The sequence below is a fragment of the Aquarana catesbeiana genome, linkage group LG13, assembly GCF_042186555.1.
Source record: "Aquarana catesbeiana isolate 2022-GZ linkage group LG13, ASM4218655v1, whole genome shotgun sequence".
NCBI classification, from domain to species: domain Eukaryota; kingdom Metazoa; phylum Chordata; class Amphibia; order Anura; family Ranidae; genus Aquarana; species Aquarana catesbeiana.
This window is the reverse complement of record NC_133336.1, coordinates 22270817-22296134: the sequence shown is the minus strand read 5'-3', so window position 1 is coordinate 22296134 and position 25318 is coordinate 22270817. Positions and strand designations below refer to the sequence as shown.

Here is a 25318-nt window from a genome sequence, read left to right as displayed (position 1 = left end):
TGGCACACCCCTGAACTCTGCACTCTGTGCATGGCGCACCCCTGAACTCTGCACTCTGTGCATGGCGCACCCCTGAACTCTGCACTCTGTGCATGGCGCACCCCTGAACTCTGCACTCTGTGCATGGCGCACCCCTGAACTCTGCACTCTGTGCATGGCGCACCCCTGAACTCTGCACTCTGTGCATGGCGCACCCCCGAACTCTGCACTCTGTGCATGGCGCACCCCCGAACTCTGCACTCTGTGCATAGCGCACCCCTGAACTCTGCACTCTGTGCATAGCGCACCCCTGAACTCTGCACTCTGTATGTAGCGTAACCTGAACGCTGCACACTTTACATAATGCACTCCTGAACACTGCACTCTATACACAAGGCACCCCAGATACAACTGGCCCTTTAAAGGGCAAGCATACTGCTGATGCAGCCCGCAATAAAACTAAGTTTGACACCCGTGCCCTTGACCTAGAGCATTTGATTTTGCCCCATTCACACAGAACAAACTTACATGCAGTTTTGATGGATAGACGAACAACTATGCCCATTTCTATTTGTTATAAATGCGCCCTTAACTGTATATACAGTATACAAGGAAAATATCGCTCTGCAGATTGCGCAGACACAACAGGAAGTCTTGACTTCATAAACACTTTAATAATGAAAATGGAATTGGATGAATCCACCATGGAAATGCCCTTTAGTGTAGACCCTGCAGGACATGTCAATGTGTCTTGTATCAGATAAATCCCAGCTGTTTAGTAATGCGTTCCCCAGACAGACGCGGAGTACAGACGGCGGATGTTCCAGGCAATTGCGCGGTAAAACGTTGTGTCCGGCTGATGGATGTCAGAGCCACAGACTGCGCCGAGGCCTTCCTGCAGACCGTCTGCACACTTTATTGGTTAATGGTTCATAAAGATCTCATCCGTCTTCTGTTCTCATGTGTCAGCGCCTTCTGAAGGGCAGCCCTGCGACACATCACCCGCTGTGCCGTCTCTTCCGCTCAGCCAGGCGGTGGTGTTCCTTGCCATGGAAATGTTGCGTCACGTACTGCAGAACGTTTATAAGAGACGTCCCAGAAGTGTCCGCTGTCCTAACGACATCCCAGATACATTGTGATCCAGGCGGACTCTGTGGGGCCAATACAGGTGGTCACATCTCAGTACACACAGTCAGATGTTCTATACTCACGATCAGGGTCTACTCTGATTGATAAAAACGAGAACAAAGGGCGCACCAGCCTTGAGCATTACCTTTTCTGATCTCTTTTATTAACCACTTCAGCTCCGGAAGATTTTACCCCCCCCCCCCCCTTCATGACCAGGCCATTTTTTTGCTATTCAGCACTGCGCTACTTTAACTGGCAATTGCTCGGTCATGCAACACTGTATCCAAATGAAATTTATATAATTTTGTCCACACAAAGAGAGCTTTTTTTGGTGGTAATTGTAGGGTTTTTTTATTTTTTTATTATATAAACAAAAAAGAATGCAAATTTTGAAAAAAAAAAAAAATGTAATATTTTGTATTGATAATACTGTACACTGTCACTGTACTAATAACACTGGCTGGGAAGGGGTTAACATCTAGGGGCAATCAAAGGGTTAACTATGTGCCTAACAATCTGTAACGTGTGCTGCTTTTACTAACAGATCTGGTTGTTTCTTATCCCTGCTTTGCAGAGATTAGAAACAGAGAGATTGTTTACTCTGTAAGGAGTCCTGTGTTGATTGTCAACACAGAGCTCTGGGCTGTCGACAGGAGGGGGGCTAAACCCGGAAGCAGGCAAGGACGTACGGGTACGTCGATTTGTCTGTGCGGGCGGACCGTCTGTCCGCAAGGGGTTAAAGTGATCAAATAGAGGTACACTCACAAACAGCATAAAATCTTAAACCCCATCAAGATCCACTGTGTCCTGCATGACCTGGTGCACTGCGTGAGTCCCATTGTTGATGTGCTTTTTCAAAGGGGGCCCCCTTGAAACGCGTCAGTCACTTTGAGTGTTTTCCTGTGATTGGGAATCACGCAGTGGGACCAGTTCATGCAGGACACTGATGGGCTTTAAGATTTTATGCTGTTTGTGAGTGTACATCTAATTTATCACTTTAACCCCTTCATTCTGACCGTACGCAAATATGCTGCCCCATTGGAGTGGGCTTTTTTCTGTGGGGCTGCATATTTGTGTATCTCCCTTTCTACTGAGAGCGCGCTGCAAAGCACAGAGACCGGGGTACTAACGATCAAGTCCCAGATCCCCAAATTACAGGTCACCTGATCGCAGTGATAGCCTCTCATTGGCTATAACAGTTCTTAGTCACTGTAAAGCCCGCCCCCCCGTAGTCAGTCTCTCTCTCTCTGTCTCTCTCTCTCTCTCTCTCTCTCTCTCTCCCCGTCTCTCTCTCCATATCTCGCTCTCTCTCTCCGTCTCTCCCCCTCTCTCTCCGTCTCTTGCTCTCTCTCTCCGTCTCTCTCTCTCTCTCTCCCTCTCTCTCTCCCTCTCTCTCAGTCTCACGCTTTCTGTCTCTCGCTCTCTCTGTGTCTCTCTCTCTCTCGCTCTCTCTCCCTCTCTCTCTTCGTCTCTTGCTCTCTCCCCCTCTCTCTCTCTCTCTGTCTCTCGCTCTCTCCCCACTCTCTCTCTCTGTCTCTCGCTCTCCCTCTCTCTCTCCGTCTCTCGCTCTCTCTCCGTCTCTCGCTCTCTCTCTCTCTCTGTCTCTCGCTCCCTCTCTCTCTTTTTCTCTCGCGCTCTCTCCCCCCTCTCTCTCTCGCTCTTTCCCCTCTCTCTCTCTCTGTCTCTCGCTCTCTCTGTCTCTTGCTCGCTCTCCCTCTCTCTCTCCGTCTCTCGCTCTCTCTCTCCCTCTGTCTCTCGCTCCCTCTCTCTCTTTTTCTCTCGCGCTCTCTCCCCCCCTCTCTCTCTATCTCTCCGTCTCTTGCTCTCTCTCTCTCTGTCTCTCACTCTCTCTCTCCCTCCATCTCTCGCTTTCTCCCTCTCTCTCTCCGTCTCGCTCTCTCTCTCTCTCTCCGTCTCTTGCTCTCTCCCTCTCTCTCTCTCCGTCTCTCTCTCACCCTCTGTCTCACTCTCTCTCTCTCGCTCTCCATCCGTCTCTCGCTCTCTCCCTCCCTCTCTCTGTCTCTCGCTCTCTCCCTCCCTCTCTCTGTCTCTCGCTCTCTCCCTCCCTCTCTCCGTCTCTCGCTCTCTCCCTCCCTCTCTCCGTCTCTCGCTCTCTCCCTCCCTCTCTCCGTCTCTCGCTCTCTCCCTCCCTCTCTCCGTCTCTCTCTCTCCCTCTCTCCGTCTCTCCCTCTCTCTCCCTGTCTCTCCCTCTCTCTCTTCGTCTCTTGCGCTCTCCCCCTCTCTCTGTCGCTCGCTCTCCCTCTCTCTCTCCGTCTCTCGCTCTCTCTCCCTCTCTCTCCGTCTCTCGCTCTCTCTCTCTCCCTCTCTCTCTGTCTCTCGCTCCCTCTCTCTTTTTCTCTCGCGCTCTCTCTCTCCCTCTCCCTCTCACTCTCTCTCCATCTCTCTCTCTCCGTCTCTTGCTCTCTCTGTCTGTCTCTCGCTCCCTCTCTCACTCTCTCTCTGTCTCTCGCTCCCTCTCTCTCTTTTCCTCTCGCTCTCTCTCCCCCTCTCTCTCTCCATCTCTTGCTCTCTGTCACTCTCTCTCTCTGTCGCTCGCTCTCTCTCTCTTACTCTCTCCCCCCCCTCTCACTCTCTCTCTCTCTCCCTCTCTCCCCCTCTTGCTCTCTCTCCCCTCTCTCTCTTTCTCTCGCTCTCTCTCCCCGTCTCTGTCTCTCCCCCCCCTCTCTCACTGACACTCTCTCCCCCCCTCTCTCTCTCACTGACACTCTCTCCCCCCCTCTCTCTCTCTCGAACACTCTCTCCCCCCCTCTCTCTCCCCCCTCTCTGTCTCTCGCGCTCTCTCTCTCTCCCTCTCTCTCTGTCTCTCGCTCTTTCTCTGTCTCTTGCTCTCTCTCCCCCTCTCTCTCTGTGTCTCTCTCTCTCTCTCTCCCCCTCTCTCTCTCTCTCTCTCTCTCTGTATCTCGCTCTCTCCGTCTCTCGCTCTCTCCATCTCTCGTTCTCTCTGTCTCCCCGTCTCTCTCTCCCCCCTCTCTCTCTCTCTCACTGACTCTCTCTCTCTCCCCGTCTCTCTCCCCCCTCTCTCCCCCCTCTCTCTGTCTCCCTCTCTCTGTCTCTCGCTCTCTCTGTCTCCCCGTCTCTCTCTTCCCCCTCTCTCTCTCTCACTGACTCTCTCTCTCTCTCGCTCTCTCTGTCTCTCTCTCCCCCCCTCTCTCTCTCTCACTGACTCTCTCTCTCCCCGTCTCTCTCTCTCTCTCTTTCAGGGTAAAAACAAAATGCGCACTATTGTTTCTGGGCTGTACTTTGGGTACAAACAACAACTAACATACACATATGTGGTATTCCTGTGATACACAGGAGAATTTAATTTGGGTTTACTTTGATGGAAGGTTATGGTAGTAGCAAGAAATATACAGCTAAATATTTTTTTTCTATTTTCGGTCAGTTTTCCATTGATAAAAAATCAGGAGATATCTGTTACCATTTACCACCAAATGAAAGCCCAATTTGTCCTGAAAAAAACAAGGTATAGTCCACCTGGATGCACAAAGTAGATTTATTAACATACGTCAAAGTTTCAAAATTGTGCTTAGGGATTTAGATTTGTTTTACGCGTAGGCATGAAGGGGTTGATAAAAGAAATCACAAAGGTAATGCGCAAAGCTGGTGCACACTCTGTTTTTGGGCTTCCCCAGTCCTCAGGGGTCTGCAAAGTCTTGCCAGTATTGGAGTGGCTGAAGATCGGTGGTTCACTATTTCCTGAACATTTCTCTTGAGCTCAGGAGGTTGTTCTTTTTGGTTTGCATCTACTCTGATTATCAATGAGGATTTGAGGATTAGGGACAACCAGGATTGAGAGCCAGCAGCCGTGCAAAGTTTCTCCTTCCTAACAAAAGGAGCTTAGGGCCGTGTCATGTTAGCTAAGCTCTCCTCACGGTCTCCTATGATGATGCCCTAACCCGCAAGGTTCCTCACCAGTGAACAACATCCTACAATTAGACCATCAAGGGAGTTCATTAGGAAAGTGGTGGTTGTCTTTTGGTGTCCCCGACGGCAGACTCAACTTGATTCCTGTGATCCGGACTTGATCCGTAGGCAGCATTGTGCACTGAACACAGGTCCAGTGAGGATGGTCAGATGTCTCCATGCCTGTTTTTATCTGCCTTCCCTTGGCTAGAATAATGGGGCTGCTGAAATTCTGTAAACACAACAAGACCAATCTCCTGCGCACAAGAGAACTCCTCTTCAGCGCATCCAATTTTGCGCCGGTTTTGCTGCCCCCTACAGGCCGGGAAAACCCAAAGGAAATACTAAAAAAAAAAACAAGGAAGAGGGTGAACACCCCCTCAAAATGTGTCAGTCGTTTGGATGGTCTCCTCACGTTTGGGACTTGTCTAGGAGACCAGGTTGCTTCAGTTCCATTGTGGACTTTGATGTGCCTTATTGCTGATGTTGTTGGTGAGTATACATCTGTCTTACACAAATAAAGCTATCACAAAGGTATTGTGCTAGGTTGGTGCACCTTCTGTTCCTTGTTTTTTTGCTGAAATTCTGTCTTTGTACATTTTTAGGTTGAAGATCCAGAAAATTCCCTTCTGAGCGAAGAGGAGGACGACACTGACCAACACCGACACTCCGCCTCCAGGTATTAGTCTTCATTAGACAATCGCGGTGGGCTGGTCTAATTCCTGAATGTTCTCTGTGTCCTGATCTATCACCAATCAGATGCAAACGCCAAAGGCAGGTCTGAATTTGATTGGTGAGAGTTACCAGACGTGTGGTAGCGCTGGATGGGTAATGGTCGATCATTGTTTCTTTTAGGTTATTTTCCTTGAAGTGGTTGTAAAGGCTGAAGGTTTTTTTTTTTACTTTCATGCATTCTATGCATGAAAGTAAAATACCGCCTGTGTGCAGCAGCCTCCCCTCATACTCACCTGAGCCCAATCTTTCACCAGCATTGTGCACAAGAGCCTCGGCTCTCCGGGGACTCTCACTCCTCATTGGCTGAGACAGCAGCAGGAGCCATTGTCTGTCAATCACAGCCAGTGAGCCAATAAGGAGAGAGAGATGGTGTGGCCTGTGTGTGAATGGACACGCAAAAAGCCCCAGCTCGGGTGCCCCTATTGCGAACTGCTTGCTCTGGGGGCACTTGGCAGGGGGGAGGGGCCAGGAGCGCCGGCGGGGGAACCAAGAAGAGGAGGATCGGGGCTGCCCTGTGCAACACTATTACTCAATGCAGGTAAGTATAACATGTTTATCATTATTTTTTATTTTTTGAAATTGCCTTTAATATTGCTTTAATTGAGATAGGCACGTGCGGGGATGGTGACATCTGAGGTCCCAATTTGGGTCCCAAGACGCTCCTCACCACACCTTTTTATAGATGAAAAAAATCAGACTTCCTGTAGATGAGAGGCAGCACTGGCATAGGTGAGTCCAGGGATTCCTGCCTGCATTACAGGTGGGTGTTCCCAGATTACCAGCATGTTGATAAAGGAGATTTGGTGGGTGGTGCACTGAAGCACTGGCATGTGTCTTGAACCCCAACCCTGAGCTTAGAACACATCATTATAAACCTTTTGCTATCCATTTAACACAAAGGGGGGAAATTTACTGTAGAGTGCAAAATATAATGCAACTGTGCATAGAAACCAATCAGCTTCCAGGTTTTTGTGACGGGAGTCTCTGTTGGGCGCAGGGTGACCAAGAAAAGAATGAACCCTGAGAATATGATTGGATTACTTAAAATGGGACAGTAATATGTATCCACAATATCTCCCAGGATATATGGAAAGACTATTCTTGGTTTGTTTGATTCTGAACTCAACATGTTAGTTGAGAGAGCCGATCACATTGGCCTCTAGAACTGGGTAGGAGCCGGACAGTCTACTCATACTATAGTTTGTTGCCTACTAGGCTGAGGAGGGGGGGGGAATCACTGTTTGTATTGTTAATTGTAATTAGCTCCTGAGAAGGTGTCCTGTGTTTATACTAGTGTGTGAAGCTCGGTGACCACAAGTCTGACCTGTAGTGAAATCCTAATTAGTCATAGAATGCTCAGGAGGGCACGGAGTCACATCGGCTGCTTTAAGGGGTTAGTTAATTAGTTCATGTTAATTCTGTTTCTGGTTACAGGTGTATTGTTAGAGTAATATGAGCAGTAGGGGGGAACCTCCTCTTCTACTGTATATAAAGCTGTATTCTGGTTCTAATAATAAAGAGTCTGATTCCTGTTTGACCCTCCGTACAGAGCCTTGTCTCGTACTTGGGGCGAAGAATTATTCGTATGGGTTTCTTGTTCGGATGATTGGAGTGTTCGGTAGCTGCCTTTGTGTTCAGAAATGGAATGTCCTAAACGACTTTGACCCCTTTCATACTCGGGGGGCCGTTACAGTTTTGTTGTCAAAGCTTAATTGAACAAGCTGAAGTTAGAAGCTGATTGGCTACCATGCACAGCTGCACCAGATTCTGAGTGCTCCAGTCTTAGTAAATCTCCCCCCATACTGTATCTTGCACCAAGAAAGATGGTCTTTAAAGTGGGAGTAAACTCCAATGGACGATTTTGGACTATAATAAGGCTTACCTATAGGTACAGTAAATATTTCCTAAACGTGCACCATTTAGGAGATATTTACTTGTGAAGCCACCGGTGACGTCACCGGCGTATGCACTCTAAAGGAACAGCATAACGCGCCGTTCCTTCAGAGCCCTGTGCCGCGAACAGCAGCTCCCGCACGTATGTGTGGGAGTGAAGTCATTGCGGCTCATCCAATCAAAGGACTAGAGCCCGCCATCCCAGAAGGAAGACCGGGTGAAGATGGAAGCCCTGTCAGCAGTGAAAGCGTGCCGCAGGAGGGCTTCGTTTTAAGGTACGTTTCACATAATGTGCTAGTATACGACTCATTGCATACTAGCACATTATAACGTTGCCTTGCAGGTTTAAAAAAAAACAAAAAAAAAAAAACGGGTTTACTACCACTTTAATGGCCAGCCGCCGCGCATACTTGTCCACGGTGGCAGGTGATTGTGTGCTCAGATCGCGCTCCTTGCCTGCTCCAAGCACACTGACTGAGCTGTCACGTCACAGCTTCTGATCAGCAGCCAGCGGAAGGGCTCCCAATCATGTGACCTCTGTGAGAGCCAATCAGAGCGGTCACATGATACAAATGCTGCATCACCTCCTGGGCATTAAAGGCTACTTAAAGGGCAACAGGCAGTGTTGAGGTGTTAATCATTATATACGTATATTTAAATGATCTCAATTATAGTAGAATATGTCCTGTTATTTATATTCTAGCATTTTGAAATATATTCCCTCTCTTCCCAGGATGTCTTATGATGAATTGAAATCTCCATCTCCCACAATGCAGAGGATTCATTCTGAGTAAGTTTTCAAGCAAAATGTTTTCTACGGTGCCTTGAAAAAGTATTCATACCCCTTAAAATTTTCCACATTTTGTCATGTTACAGCCAAAAACGTAAATGTATTTTATTGGGATTTTATGTGATAGACCAACACAAAGTGGCACATAATTGTGAAGTGGAAGGAAAATTATAAATGGTTTTCAATTTTTTTTGCAAATATGTGAAAAGTGTGGGGGTGTACGTTTGTATTCAGCCCCCTTTACTCCGATACCCCTAACTAAAATCTAGTGGAACCAATTCCCTTCAGAAGTCACCTAATTAGTAAATAGAGTCCACCTGTGTGTAATTTAATCTCAGTATAAATGCAGCTGTCCCGTGAAGCCCTCAGAGGTTTGTTAGAGAACCTTAGTGAACAAACAGCATCACGAAGGCCAAGGAACACACCAGACAGGTCAGGGATAAAGTTGTGTAGAAGTTGAAAGCAGGGTTAGGTTATAAAAAAATATCTCAAGCTTTGAATATCTCGCGGAGCACTGTTCAATCCATCATCCGAAAATGGAAAGAGTATGGCACAACTGGTAACCTACCAAGACATGGCCGTCCACCTAAACTGACCGGCCGGGCAAGGAGAGCATTCATCGGAGAAGCAGCCAAGAGGTCCATGGTAACTCTGGAGGAGCTGCAGAGATCCACAGCTCAGGTGGGAGAATCTGTCCACAGGACAACTATTAGTCGTGTTCTCCACAAATCTGACCTTTATGGAAGAGTGACAAGAAGAAAGAAATTCATAAGAAGTCCTGTTTGCAGTTTACGAGAAGCCATGTGGGGGACACAGCAAATATGTGGAAATAGGTGCTCTGGTCAGATGAGACCAAAATTGAGCTTTTTAACCTAAAAGAAAAACGCTATGTGTGGGGGAAAACTAACACTGCACATCACCCTGAACACACCATCCCAACTGTGAAACATGGTGGTGGCAGCATCATGTTGTGGGGATGCTTTTCTTCAGCTGGGACAGGGAAGCTGATCAGAAAACCTGTTAGAGTCTGCAAAAGACTTGAGACTGGGGCGGAGGTTCACCTTCCAGCAGGACAACGACCCTAAACATACAGCCAGAGCTACAATGGAATGGTTTAGATCAAAGCATATTCATGTGTTAGAATGGCCCAGTCACAGTCCAGACCTAAATCCAATTGAGAATCTGTGGCAAGACTTGAAAATTGCTGTTCACAGACGCTCTCCATCCAATCTGACAGAGCTTGAGATATTCTGAAAAGAAGAATGGGCAAAAATGTCCCTCTCTAGATGTGCAAAGCTGGTAGAGACATCCGCAAAAAGACTTGCAGCTGTAATGGCAGAGAAAGGCGGTTCTACAAAGTATTGACTCCGGGGGGCGCCATACAAATGTACCCCACACTTTTCACATATTTATTTGTAAAAAATCTTGAAAACCATTTATCATTTTCCTTCCACTTCACAATTATGTGCCACTTTGTGTTGGTCTATCACATAAAATCCCAATAAAATACATTTACATTTTTGGATGTAACATGACAAAATGTGGAAAATTTTAAGGGGTATAAATACCTTTTCAAGCCACTGTATAACAACCTCTTATGTCCTTAAATTGGATGTAAACCCCGAACCGAATTGTATTTATTTTGCATCACCTAACGACAATTTTGGGTACCATATTTTTTGCGATTTCACGGGCACATGCAATTTTAAGGCTGGACACGTTTGGTATCTATTTACTCAACACAACCCCGTTTTTAGATATTTTACCAAAATCTGGTAATTTTAGTGTATTTTTTCCTGAAAATAAGTATTTTATGACATACCAAAAACTGCAACGGCCACCATTTTATTCTACAGGGCGTCTGCTTCCAGAGAAATATATAATTATTTGGGGGGTTTAAAGTCATTTCTTGCAAAAGAAAATTGCAGATTTTTACGTAAGTAAAATTTTAAACAATGACCCCACTGACAAGTGATTAGGAGTATTGGGTTTGTATTTATAAACCCCGATTTATAGGATTGGATTTGACACCTGAAGCATGAAGTTAATGAAGGATATAACAAAGCATATGCCAGAACTCCATCTAAATGTATTTTCTCTCAACTCAAGTTGTGACTACTCTCTTTACTAGAATGTGAGACCTTTTCACTAAAGTGTTACTAAACCCATGAGCCTGCATTCACTATATCTGGTCTCCCCAGGAGCCTGCATTCACTATATCTGGTCTCCCCAGGACCCTGCATTCACTATATCTGGTCTCCCCAGGAGCCTGCATTCACTATATCTGGTCTCCCACAGAACATAGAAATGCAATTATTTTAGTAAATATAAACTGCTAAATACCTTTTCTCATCAGCAGTATATAGCAGTCTTGTGACTTCTATCAGTGTCTGGTTAAAGCTTGTAGGAGGAGTTTTCATTCTCCTCTGACTGTCCTATGAGGCTGCAGGATCTCTGACCCTCTGTCTGGACAGTGCTGATTGGCCCTGTGTTGATCACATGCACCCTCCCAAGAAAAAAAAAAACTCTCTAGCAATACACACCAAACTGAGCATGTGCAGAGTGCCTCCTAGGGCTCCGTCTTATCAGGAGATGGTTTGGGGACAGCAGAAAAAGGGGGGATCATAGAAGACAGGATCAAACAGCCTCTTTACGCAATGCGGAGGAACAATTCCTTAGGTTCCACAGTGAGTATAACAAGCATGCTTTACTGTATATACAGACTGATTTTTACTGCTGTGGGTTTAGTAACACTTTAAGCAAATGCCTGTGTGATAAGCCCTTGGTAGAAGCTGCTATTCTGTTGGCTATCGCTCTGTTTGCTAGTTCCAGGGGAGAGAAAACTGAACCTGTTCAAGCTTCAGAGTGACGTCATTACCATTGTAACTTGTATGCAGACCAGATGGGACACAGATGGTGACATTTTTTTTTTTTTTTTTTGCAGGGGTTATAACCCTCCCTTGCTCTATCCAAAATGAAAAAAAAAAAACAGTTTTGCCTAGAGTTCTACCTTAAATCACAAAACGTTTCGCCCTGTAATAATATAGAATTGTTTCATAGAAGGGTAATTTTCCTTTAAGAACAACCTAAATGATAGAATTTAGATAAAGTAGCTGTATTTTTATTAATAATATCCTTAGCAATCCAAACTGTTACCAGACAAATCTTTTTTTTTTTTTCTTTAGAGAGGAAGAGTTGGCTTACTTGGAATTCGTGGCTGATGTGACCAATGAAATCTTGTCCCTGGGATTGTTCTCGGACAGGTGAGTGCTTATAGATTTGGGATCGTTAAGGGGTGTTATTTTCAAATTTTAAGTACGGTATGTGATGATGGGTTTTATTTTTCAGAATTATAGATCGGGTGTTTGAACGTCACCTTGAAGAAAATAGACATCGTTTAGATGTGGTAAGATTGCTCCTTGTTTTACATGGTCATGGTGGCTCCTTGCTTCCCATGGTCATGGTGGCTCAATGCCTCTAATGGTCATACTGCCTATTTGTCTTATATGGTCATGGTGGCTTTTTGCTTATGTTGCTTATGGTGCCTCACTGCTGGTCGTGGTGGCTCAATGCCTCTAATGGTGTCACGTACCTGGTGGGTAGAGCCTGCTTTATGGAGAGGAAGGCCTCTCTTACACCTCTGACTTGGGGCCCCTGGTAGAGTATACAGGTGGCGCAGGGGGGCAAGAGTCGCATGAGTGCCGGTAGTCGTGCTGGCAGCTGAGCTGTTGGTTGAGTAGTAGGTCACATGGCAGCGGATGTCCCGAGGGCAGGAACAGGGTGATATTTGGACGTAGTTAACCGAAGAGCAGGGCCCGGTGGCAGATGGACAGGTGCTTGCAACTTGGAAGCTCCGAATGGACTGGAGCGTAAGCAGAGTTAGACAAGCTGGGTCATACACAGAGCGATCAGATCAGGTACAGATGTGGAGACAGGAGAATGGTCCGAGAACAAGCTGGGGTCGATGCAAGTGGAGAGCAGGAATAGTCAGGAGCAAGCCAGGTAGTATTTCAAGAGCAGATGCAGGTAACAGGAAACAGGACAATCACAGAATGCTGTAGACGAGACAGCACTGATCCTGGGTGCTGATCCAACTTAAATAGCCCATTTGGCACACTTATCTGTCACTCATGGTCATGGTGGCTCATTGCTTCTCATAGTCATAGTGGTTCAATGTCTGTAATGGTTTTGGTGGATCATCATTTCTTATGGTCATGTTGGCTTTTTCTCATGATCATGGTGGCTCATTGCTTCTCATGATCATGGTGGCTCATTGCTTCTCATTTGTCATGGTGGCTCATTGCTTCTCATGGTCATGGTGGCTCATTGCTTCTAATGGTCATGGTGGCTCATTGCTTCTCATTTGTCATGATGGCTCATTGCTTCTCATGGGCATGGTGGCTCAATGCCTGTAATGGTCTTGGTGGATCATCGTTTCTTATGGTCATGGTAGCTCAATGTCTCTAATGGTCAAAGTGGCTTGGTGCCTCCAATGGTCATGGCGGCTCATTGCTTCCCATGGCTATGGCGGCTCAATGCCTCTAATGGTCATGGTGTCTCTTCTTTGTCTTATATGGTCATGATGCCTCTTTGTCTTATATGGTCATGGTGACTCATTGCTTTTCATGGTCATGACGGCTCAATGCCCGTAATGGTCATATTGGCTTATTGCCTCTTGTGGCTTCCCATGATCATAGTGACCTAATGCCTCTAATGGTCAAAGTGGCTTGGTGCCTCCAATAGACATGGTGGCTCATTGCTTCTCATGGTGCCTCTAATGGTCATGGTGCCTCTTAGTCTTATATGGTCATGCCTGTAATAATCACGGTGCCTCCTTTTGTTTCTTCAAAAGCAATATAGACAAAAAGAAAAGTGAATTTTTAGTAGAGCAGGGCAAGGATAGAACCTCTGTCAGGTTTTGATTGCTGTTTTTGTCCCTGATGCATATTGCTCTTTCTTTCTATCTGATAAAGTCGTTGCCACCAGGACAGAAAAGGAGTAGATCTCTCTCTAACCACTTGAAGAACAGGATTTTTCTGACACATTTTGATTACCTGTAAAAAGCTCTATTTTTGTGCTAGAAATTTACTTCGAACCCCCAAACAGTATATTTTTTAGCAGAGGCCCTAGAGAATAAAATGGTGGGTTTGGGAATGTGTTATGTCAAACGATATTTGTGCAGTTTTTTTAACTCAAATATTTGGGGAAAAATACACTTTAATGAATAATATAATAGTAATAATATGATGCCTGAATTTTTAGTAAATTATAAAAGATGGTGTTACGCTGAATAAATAGATACCTAACATGTCTTGCTTTAAAATTGCGCACACTCGTGGAATGGTGACAAACTATATTGTCATAGGTGAAAAATTAAAAGCCTATATGGCTTACCAGTTTAGACTTACAGAGGAGGTCTGGTGCTAGAATTATTGCTCTCGCTCTGACGTTTGCAGCGATACCTCACATGTGTGCTATGGTTGCCATATGTGTGCGTTCGCCTTTGTGCGCGAGCACAGGGGGCGTTTTTTTATTGTATTTTTTTTTTTTAACTGTTTCTTTAACATTTGATGTTTGTGGCAATACCTGACGTGTGTTGTGTTCACCATATGTGTGTAGAACCAACGCGTGCGTTCACCTTTACACATGAGAACTGGGGTGCTTTACATTTTATTTTTTTTTTAATGTTATTTTTTTTATTACTAGACAGTTTCTTTAACGTTTGATGTTTGTGGCAATGCCTCACATGTGTGGTGTGATCGCTGTATATGCGTGTGGAACCAATGCCTGCGTTCACCTTTGCGCGTGAGCATGGGGGGGGGGGCGCGCAATAGGCAGTGATAGGTCCTCTTTATGGAGAGATCGGGGGTCTATTAGATCCCAGATGTCTCCTATGCCCTTAAAAGCATCTGATCACAAGATCGCTGTGATCAGATACTTTCCAAATTTAAAAGTGGCGCTGCTTACATATGGGAACCCCCTGGCACTGTGGGCGGCAGAAGTGGGAGGTTGCGGCGGCTGTAGAAAAACAATAGCGGGGTGATGCCTGCAGCTGCAGGCATTATCCCGGTATACCACTTATTGTCAAATGACGTACATGCACTTGATTTGGCGTTAAGTGACTAACACCGTACATTAAAAACACGTCAGGGGTTCTAAAACATCTCCTCTCCATCCAAAACTAAAAAAAAAAAAAAAAAAAACAGTTTTGGACGAACATAACCACTTGCGGAATGCAATACGTACAGTGAGGGGAAAAAGTATTTGATCCCCTGCTGATTTTGTACGTTTGCCCCACTGACAAGGAAATGATCAGTCTATAATTTTAATGGTTGGTTTATTTTAACAGTGAGAGACAGAATAACGCATTCCAAAAAAGTTTTAAATTGATTTGCGTTTTAATAAGTGAAAGAAGTATTTGATCCCCTACCAATCAGCTAGATTTCTGGCTCCCATGTGTCTTCTATACAGGTAACGAGCTGTGATTAGGAGCACTCTCTTAAAGGGAGTGCTCCTAATCTCAGCTTGTTACCTGTATAAAAGACACCTGTCCACAGAAGCAATCCATCAGATTCCAATCTCTCCACCATGGCCAAGACTGAAGGGCCGTCCAAGGATGTCGGGGACAAGATTGTAGACCTACACAAGGCTGGAATGGGCTACAAGACCATCGCCAAGCAGCTTGGTGAGAGGTGACAACAGTTGGTGTGATTATTCGCAAATGGAAGAAACACAAAATAACTGTCAATCTCCCTCGGTCTGGGGCTCTATGCAAGATCTCACCTCATGGAGCTTCAATGATTATGAGAATGGTGACTACACGGGAGAATCTGGTCAATGATCTCAAGGCAGCTGGGACCATAGTCACCAAGAAAACAACATGGTAACACACTACGCTGTGAAGGACTGAAATCCTGCAGCCCCCGCAAAGTCCCCCTGCTCAAGAAAGCCCATGTACAGGACGGTCTGAAGTTTGCTAATGAACATCTGAATGATTCAGAGGAGAACTGGGTGAAAGTGTTGTGGTCAGATGAGACCAAAATCGAGGTCTTTGGCATCAACTCAACTCGCCGTGTTTGGAGGAGGAGGAGGAATGCTGCCTATGACCCCAAGAACACCATCCCCACCATCAACGTGGAGGTGGAAACATTATGCTTTGGGGGGGGGGGGGGGGGGTTCTGCTAAGGGGACAGGACAACTTCACCGCTTCAAAGGAACAATGGACGGGGCCACGTACCGCCAAATCTTGGGTGAGAACCTCCTTCCCTCAGCCAGGGCATTAAAAATGGGTCGTGGATGGGTATTCCAGCATGACAATGACCCAAAACACACGGCCAAGGCAGCAAAGGAGTGGCTCAAGAAGAAGCACATTAAGGTCCTGGAGTGGCCTAGCCAGTCTCCAGACCTTAATCCCATAGAAAATATGTGGAGGGAGCTGAAGGTTCGAGTTACCAAGCGTCAGCCTCAAAACCCTAATGACTTGGAGAGGCACTGCAAAGAGTAGTGGGACAAAATCCCTCCTGAGATGTGTGCAAACCTGGTGGCCAACTACAAGAAACGTCTGCCCTCGGTGATTGCCAACAAGGGTTCTGCCACCAAGTACTAAGTTCTAAGTAGTAAATGTTTTGCGAAGGGGTCAAATACTTATTTAACTCATTAAAATGCAAATCAATTCATAACTTTTTTGAAATGTGTTTTTCTGGATATTTTGTTTTTTTTTCTGTCTCTCACTGTTATAATAAATCGACCATTAAAATTATAGGCTGATCATTTCTTAGTCAGTGGGCAAACGTACAAAACCAGTAGGGGATCAAATGAATTCTTCCCTCACTCTTTATATACGTTGCGGCTTGCAAGTGGCTTACTGGGGTTATGGCTGAAGCCAACATAATCCTGGAGATTTTTTTTTTTAACATCCGGCATCTGGCTTTCTCACGAAGGCAGTCCGAGCAGCTCATTAGCCGCTGGATCGCTTTCAGAAGCGCCGCTCGCTGGTGTTTCTCAGGCTTACCGTTTTTACCGGCGCGCCCGAGAAATGGTCCGATGGTGATTTAATTTCTCTTATGAACTGCATGCAGTGGAAGAATCTCCATTACCCTGGACACGCCACCCAGAAGTCTGTTAGACCTGACTAGGTATACGCCTAGGAGGTCCATACGTGCGGGTGAGTGCGCACCCTGGTGGGGGCAGGGACGGGAGATCACACCTGCACATTTGTGGAGCACCTGTATATAGAATTTCCTGATTAGGGAGTGTTTTGCACACCCTTTCACTGGGAGCATACTTGAATCACAACTGGACTTTTTGATAATTTTTTGACAATCTGTGAAATCCACAGCAGTTTATGCTTGAGCACTTTTGAATTGCACAGAAGTTTAATGTGTGTTTATAATATTGGTTCATATAGATTTGCACTTTATAAACGTTTCATATATGCACTAGCACTTTTATATAAGCTGAAAGGGAGCGCAGTGTTCTTTTCTCTAATCATTGTTTATGGTACATTATACCATTGAGCTGCAGCAACCCTGTTTTGTGTATCACACATTTTCGCAAGTGATTTTTTTCCTGTTGTTCATATATTGTGCTTTGTTTTTGAATTCATTAAAGTGTATTTTTTTTCCCCAACAAATTGCGTTTGAAAAAACACTGCGCAGATACTGTGTGACATAAAAAATTGCTACAATCGCCATTTAATTCCATAGGGTCTCTGCTAAAAAATATATATACAGTGCCTTGAAAAAGTATTCATACTTTTTTTTCCACATTTTGTCATGTTACACCCAAAAACGTAAATTTATTTTATTGGGATTTTATGTGATAGATCAACACAAAGTGGTACATAATTGTGAAGTTGAAGGAAAATGATAAATGGTTTTCCAAAATTTTTTACAAATATATGAAAAGTGTGGGGGGTACATTTGTATGGCGCCCCCCGGAGTCAATACTTTGTAGAACCTCCTTTCACTGCAATTACAGCTGTAAGTCTTTTTGGGGATGTCTCTACCAGCTTTGCACATCTAGAGAGGGACATTTTTGCCCATTCTCAAGCTCTGTCAGATTGGATGGAGAGCGTCTGTGAACAGCAATTTTCAAGTCTTGCCAAAGATTCTCAATTGGATTTAGGTCTGGACTGTGACTGGGCCATTCTAACACATGAATATGCTTTGATCTAAACCATTCCATTGTAGCTCTGGCTGGATGTTTCGGGTCGTTGTCCTGCTGGAAGGTGAACCTCCACCCCAGTCTCAAGTCTTTTGCAGACTCTAACAGGTTTTCTTCTAAGATTGTCCTGTATTTGGCTCCATCCATCTTCCCATCAACTCTGACCAGCTTCCCTGTCCCTGCTCAAGAAAAGCATCCCCACAACATACTGCTGCCACCACCATGTTTCACGGTGGGGATGGCGTGTTCAGGGTGATGTGCAGTGTTAGTTTTCCGCCACACATTACATTTTGCTTTTAGGCCAAAAAGTTAAATTTTGGTCTCATCTTACCAGAGCACCTTCTTCCACATGTTTACTGTGTCCCCTCCATTGCTTCTTGCACACTGGAAATGGGACTTCTTATGGCTTTCTTCTTGCCACTCTTCCATAAAGGTCAGATTTGTGGAGAGCACAACTTATAGTTGTCCTGTGGACAGATTCTCCCAACTGAGCTGTGGATCTCTGCAGCTCCTCCAGAGTTACCATGGACCTCTTGGCTGCTTCTTTGATGAATGCTCTCCTTGCCCGGCCTGTCATTTTAGATGGACAGCCATGTCTTGGTAGGTTACCAGTTGTGCCATACTCTTTCCATTTTCAGGTGATGGATTGAACAGAGCTCCGTGAGATGTTCAAAGCAAGGGATATTTTTTTTATAACCCAACCCTGCTTTAAATTTCTCCACAACTTTATCCCTAATTTGTCTGGTGTGTTCCTTGGCCTTCATGATGCTGTTTGTTCACTAAGGTTTCCTAAAAAATCCTCTGAGGGCTTCACAGAACAGCTGCATTTATACTGAGATTAAATTACACACAGTTGGACTCTATTTACTAATTTGGTGACTTCTGAAGGCAATTGGTTCCACTAGATTTTAGTTAGGGGTATCAGAGTAAAGGGGGCTGAATACAAATGCACATCACACTTTTCAGATATTTATTTGTAAAAAAAAATGTGAAAACCATTTATCATTTTCCTTCCACTTTACAATTATTTGCCACTTTGTGTTGGTCTATCACATAAAAAATCCCAATAAAATACTTTTACGTTTTTGGTTGTTACATTACAAATAGTGTAAAATTTCAAGGGGTATGAATACTTTTTCAAGGCATTGTATAATGTTTGGGGGTTATAAGTAATTTTCTAGCAACAAATTCTGATTTAAACCTGTAAATAAAAAGTACCAGAAAAGATTTTTTTTTTTTTTGTCGCCACTACAAGGCAAAACTTATTTATTGATTGAGCTCAGCTAAAGTCATTTACTTTTATTATCTTTTTGGTCTGCAGGGAAAAATGCGCCACTTGCTGGGCATTCTTAGGGCTGACTTGGACTCCAAGGACGAGAAGAAACTCGATCTTTTTGTAGATTACAACTTTAGCACCAGCAGAAATTTTAAAGATCCCTTCGTCCTGCCTTATACAATGAAGAATCATGGTTTACTTTCTCAAGACTTTTCTGTAGAGGACTACAAAGCTACAAACCTAAGATACCTCGATGGAAAGGATAATGGGCCTCAACTCAATGACAATGTTCAGACTGGCCTAGATGAAGAAGACAACCCGGGACCAAGCAGTTCCCTAACTTGCCTTGGAGAGAGAGATTTGGACCACAACAATGTTCTAAGTGGTCAGGAGGACTTTGAAGCCACACGACAGTCAACTGAAGCTGTTCTACCCCTTCCTGAGGATGAGCTGGACACGTCTCAACAAAAAGATGACTTCTTATACTTGCAGGATGATCACGAGGAGACACATTCTGAATCACAAGACAACAACCAGCTGTCGGAAAAAATGTCATCCGAGGATGAGGTTCTCCTGGAAGACAATGATGGAAACCTGAGTAGCTTCTCCCAGATGGGTCTGACCGATCCGCCAGAGCTGGAACATGACTTGAAGAGCACCCATGAGCTTAAGGATCTTGAAGACCTGGAACAGAGCTTCTCGGAAATCATTCAAGTGTCCAAAGCCGAAGAGTGTTCTGTGCGTGAGGAAGAAACGGAAAACGTTCCTTCCAACCACGAGAATGACAGTGATCAGGATGATTTCTAAATGAATTATGTTATAAAATTGATACAATACAGTTAAAGGTATGCAGTCATGGGAAAATATGGAAGTTGCCATTGCTGTCTTCTTCATCTGAAAATGCTAGTTACCTGGCTGTCATGCTAATCCATTAACTTCAGATGGTTTCTGAACTGGAACAAGTAGTCAGATCAGAAGTTCTGATCCCATTCTTTGCACTCCGTTCATTGTGCTTGTTTCTGTTCAACGACTCACTAAGTATAGAAGCCAGAGAGAAACTAGACATGTGCAGAACAGAAAAATGTTGTTTCCTTTCGGATAGCTTAATTATGTTACTAAATTTGTTTCGGAATTTGTTTCATTTAATTTTGTTCATTCATTTTCTAACGAATTCCAAATTTTCGGAAATTCTGTTCGGTGGAAAAATGATCAACCGATTTTGAATTCTGTGTAGGCCAGGAAGCCAGCTGAGGTGTCCTTAATAACCGGCTTCCCCACTGACGGCTGAAATGTAAACAAAAGAATGGCAGCAAAATGTAAACAAAATAATTCCGGCAAAATGTAAACAAAAGAATGCCGGAAAAATGTAAACAAAAGAATGCTGGCAAAATGTAAATAAAGGAACGCTCAGGTAAGAGTCTTGTATAGATTTTGGGGAGGGCCCCCTTCTGGTTTAGTAAAAAATGTTGGTGTGGGGTTCCCCTTAAAATCCATACCAGACCCGAAGGACTTGGTATAAATTGGGGGGGATCCGACGCTGTTTTTTTTTTTTTTTTTTTTTTTCAGAATTCTAATTTGCCGTAATTCTTTGTTTACATTTCAGCTCTCAGTGGGGAATCCCTCTGACAGCTGATGAGCCACCGGTTGTTAAGGACCCAGCGGCCGTATCATTTTTCGAGCGATCTGAATTCAAATAGTTCCAAAAATTTGAAATTCATTAGAAAACTAATATACAGAATTAAACAAATTTCAATGAAATTCCCTACCATTTTATTCGGAGATTCATATGTATAACCAAAAATTTGTCCCATTTTATATTCTGACCGAAACAGATATCACATGACTACTAGAAACTGGTGTTATTGGAAGGATATTGGCTTTGACAGCTGCCATACTTCTCTCAATACAGCTTCTCTTTAACTGCCGACCATATGAATTGTAATTCTGACTTACGGGTATTAATATAGGGCTATGACAATTAGAATGAAGATGTTCTATTAGCTAACAACCTCTAAAAGAAAAAAAGGTTTCTTCATAAGCCAAAAAAAAAAAAGGGGATCAGTACAGCCATCAGGTTAGATTGCACTTCACAATAATTTTATTTTTATATGTGCTGCTATTTTCAAACGTTCTATAACCACAGGAGGATTTATTTTTATCCTCATTTATACTTTTTCTGGTATCGGCATTCCAGAATTAAAGCTGGACTCCAAACAAAATATGTGTTGCCTGTCTTTTCATTGGGCAATGGCTTAGAAGGGTCACGTAGTGGTAGGTTAATTGGCTTCTGTCCAAAATTGGCCCAAGTATATGAATGGGGACCTTGGATTGAGGGCTCCTTGAGGGTAGGGACCGATGTGAGTGTGCAATGTACAATGTACAGGGATAGGGAAAATTGTAGACACTCAAGTTGAACTGGATGGATTGGTGTCTTTATTCAACCTTACTAACTATGTAACTATGTAGGTTGTCCAGTGAGCATAGTGGAAACGTGACCCTAGAGGATCTAGAGCTTTACAATGGCATCACCTTCCTGGCTATACAGTATGGCAGAGGTAGGTGAATCATATGACCTGCCAAACAGAATTACAAATCAAGTAAAACTATTGATATGTGCACTGTATGGCCAAAAGTATGTGGACCCCTCTCCAAATAATGGAGTTTAGGAAAGGGTACAATTTAATGCTACAGCATACAAAGACATTATAGACCAGGGGTCTCCAAACTTTTTAAACAAAGGGCCAGTTTATTGTCCTTCAGACTTTAGGGGGCTGAACTGTGGCCAACGTGAGTGGAAATTTTCCTGGCATCAGTGGGCGTAAACACTGCCATATTTGGTATTGGGGGGGGGGGGGGAGAATAGTACCCCATCGTTGGGATCATTGAGAGGAATAGTGCCCCATTTTTGGTGTCAGTGGGAGAAATGGTGCCCCACTGTTGATGTCACTTGGCAGAATAGTGTCCTGTATCAGTGGGAGGAATAGTGCCCCAAGGGCCAGATGAATGCAAGCAATGGTCTGCATCCTGCCCCCCGTGCTGGAGTTCGGAGACCACTATTATAGACAATTGTGCTCTTCCATCCTTGTATAAAAAACACAAGAGACAAAGAGGGTGCAAACGCCTAGTGCATTGTCTCCAGCACTTTATTAAAGCATAAAAGAAAACATATTATACTCTCAAGCCAAATGAAAATGGTGGCATAACAAAGCACAGAATCTAGAAGTCCGCACTTCAACGAATGTGTAGATGACAATACCAGCTAACGTGTTTCGGGGGACATGCCCCCTTCCCCAGAGCAGTGCTTTATGTTATGTTACCATTTGTATTTGGCTTGTGAGTACAACATTTTTTCTTTTATCCTTTAATAAAGTGCTGGAGCTAATGCATTAGGCGCCCTCTTTGTTTCTTGTTTATAGTACAGTACTGTATTCCCTGATCGAAGGAGGGCTACACCACTTGATCTTTCCAGCCTAGGTTGCACAGTGCCCATGGTATATTTGGTTTGCATGGTGGGCGTTCCTGCGACTTCTGATCGCTGAAGTATCAAGTTTCTAATTTTATTTTTTCTTCCATCCATGGGGTAACAGTTTGAGGAAGACCTGTTTTAGTATGACTGTGCACAAAGCCAGCTCCATAGGACAGGGCGTGACCGGTTTTGGTGTGTAGGAACTGGAGCAGTCTACACAGAGCCCTGACCTCAACCCTACTGAACACTATTGGAGTGAATTGGAATGGTGAGGGTGAGCCAGGTCTTCTCATCCAACATCAGTACCTGACCTCACAAATGTACAAATTCCCAAAGACACAAAATCTCATAGAAAGCCTTCCTAGAGGAGTGGAGGATGTTATAGCCACAAACGGCAGCTCCATATTAATGGTCATGATTTTGGAAAGGATGTCCAAAAAAGTCAACTGGTTTGACCAGTTAGGTGTGGAGCAGCGGTCTCCAAACTGTAGCCCAGGGGCCAGATGTGGCCCTTTGCTTGACCTTGGGGCACCTTTCCTCCCACTGACACCAACAATGGAGCATAATTTCTGCTACTGACATCAACAATGGGGCACTTTTTTTTCCATTGGTGCCAACGATAATGCACTATTCCCCCCACGGACACCAAAGTTAGGGCACTATTCCTCCCACTGACACCAACAATGAAGGGCTATTTCTCCCACTAACACCAACCAGCGATTGACAAAAAATGGGGCACTATTTTTCCCATTGGTGTCAACGATGGGGCACTATTCCTCTCATTGACACCAACAATGAGGCTATTTTTCTCCCCTTGTACTTTTTTACATGTACTGGAGGAATTGTTTGCATTGTTTACTCCTACTGATGCCAGAACAATTTCTACTTCCAATGGCCACAGTCCCGCCCCCACCAGAAGTCTGAAGGACAGTAAACTGACCCTTTGGAAAGTTTTGAGACCTATGGTGTGGAGGAACTCGAGTGTCCTGCACAGAACCCTGACCTCAACCCTACTAAACATCTTTGGGCTGATTTTGGAAAGTTGACTTTACCCCAGATCTTTTCATCCAACATCATGACCTGACCTCAGAAATGCTTGTGGTTGAATAGGGGAAAAATCCCACTTCAAAATCTTTTGGAAGTTTCCCCGAAACAGTGGAGGCTGGTCCAGTCGTAAGGGGGGGTTGAGGGAACTCCATGATTTTGAAATGGGGAGTCCAACAAGCTCATATAAGTGTGATGGTCAATTGTCCACGAGCTCTTGGCCATATACTGTAGGTTATCCACCCGCCTGGTCATTTAGTAATGACCAAATCCAGAATAAATATTACAAACCTTAAATGACCAACATCTGAGAACATTTCTGAGTTCAGCGATCCTTGAAGGACGCAATGCCCGATAGAGCAGCAAAGGGCAATCCATTTTTTTTTTTTTTCAGCTCTATGCAGAAACACAGGAAGCGGTTTTATTGATGGAAGAAACCCCTTCCAAGCTAATAAGACAATTTTATGAAGTATCTCAACCTGCTATAGACTTGAAACTGCTTAGGAAAAGCTATTGATCGTTCTAATAGATGGCGTTGGCAGCAATTATAAAGCTATAGACAATAAATCTCTGACGATTAACTGATAATGCGCAAACCTTTGCAGCGCTCTTAGCCAGGTGAAGAACGGACAAGTGCAGTCTTACGGGAAACACTGTTTATTGTTACAAAAAGCAATTTGGCCTCAAGCCTTAACCTCTGGTTTATTTATGGCTGGCAGAAACGCAGCCAATCGGATTGCTAGGAGCCGGCCATGTTGAGTTCATGTTCTCAGCCTCGTCTCCAGCTCCTCGTGAATCAGTAATGTTACTGGACAGGTGGCGGGCTGTAGGGAGGCCATTTTGCTGTAGAAATATTATAATTGTACTAAGTTATTTTTCAATTAAAAAAAAATTAGATCCTGTAGTCTGCTGTCTCTTCATTGCGTCCACCTAAATGTGTAGGATTGAACGTATTTGTCTTCAGAAAACAACAATAAACTCCATCCAAGATGAGGAAAAAAATGTTGGGCTCAAGTTTACTCTAATTAAAGTGGTTGTAAACCCTTACATTTACCCAGTAGCCTCAGGTTATACAGATAGACGAAACAAATCTTCCTTAATAAGTTGTACCTGTTTATCTGCAGTCTTCTCTTCTCTACGTCCATTCACAGTGCCAAATTTATAAAACTTGTCAGAGTTCAGAAAAAATAAAAAAGGGGGCAGACAGCTGACATTACACTCTGCAGAGCTCAGCGAAGAGAGCTCTGAGAGCTGATTGGAGGAAAGGGACACCCCCCCCCCCTTTCACACAGCAACAGAGCTGAGGCTGTCAATCGCAGGCTGTGTGCTGGAGCTCCCTCCTGTGTCACCTTTTTTTCTTTTTTAGTGTCAGCATGTTTTTCAGACAGCAGAGGAAGGCGGCAGCAGACAGAAATGCTGTAGATTGACACAATTACACACTATAGAGGGATAGGCTTTGTTCATATTTTATGTCTGAGGTTTACAACCACTTTAATATTTTGCCTTCAGTGGTACATCCTTCCTCCCTCATCAGCATGCTCATTACATTTTAAAATAAAATATTTCTGTTTTCACTTGCTGCAGCTTCTAATGCACATTGTGAGAAGCTCACAGTGTGCAGTGAAATCAGAGGAATTCATTTCAGGCCAGAAGAGGAGCCACTACAACTGTGGGGAATTTATGCCAAAACCCTTGTTTTGTTTTTTTAAGTGAAGTGACTGGAGGGTTACATTTTCTAGCAGGTTTATATTGCTATTTCTGTTCTGTTCTGTAACTGTTGAGAGATTACCACATTTTTTTTTTCTGGGTCCACAGCCAAAAGGACTACAATGGGCACGTGAGCATCAGAACTGGACCACGGAGCAATGGAAGAAGGTGGCCTGGTCTGATGAATCACGTTTTCTTTTACATCATGTGG

General features: G+C 44.3%; 1 protein-coding gene across 1 annotated transcript in view; it reads left to right on the top strand.

Annotated features, from left to right (window-relative positions):
• The window catches only part of SPATA7 (spermatogenesis associated 7), a 78120-nt gene extending 53823 nt beyond the window's left edge, over window positions 1-24297 (top strand). The window contains exons 8-12 of the mRNA XM_073610696.1: window positions 5637-5710; window positions 8393-8449; window positions 11635-11712; window positions 11798-11855; window positions 18936-24297. Coding sequence (XP_073466797.1) covers window positions 5637-5710; window positions 8393-8449; window positions 11635-11712; window positions 11798-11855; window positions 18936-19697 — 1029 coding nt within the window. The 3' untranslated portion in view covers window positions 19698-24297. The remainder of the gene's footprint in view (window positions 1-5636; window positions 5711-8392; window positions 8450-11634; window positions 11713-11797; window positions 11856-18935) is intronic.
• The last annotated feature ends 1021 nt before the right edge of the window (window positions 24298-25318 follow it).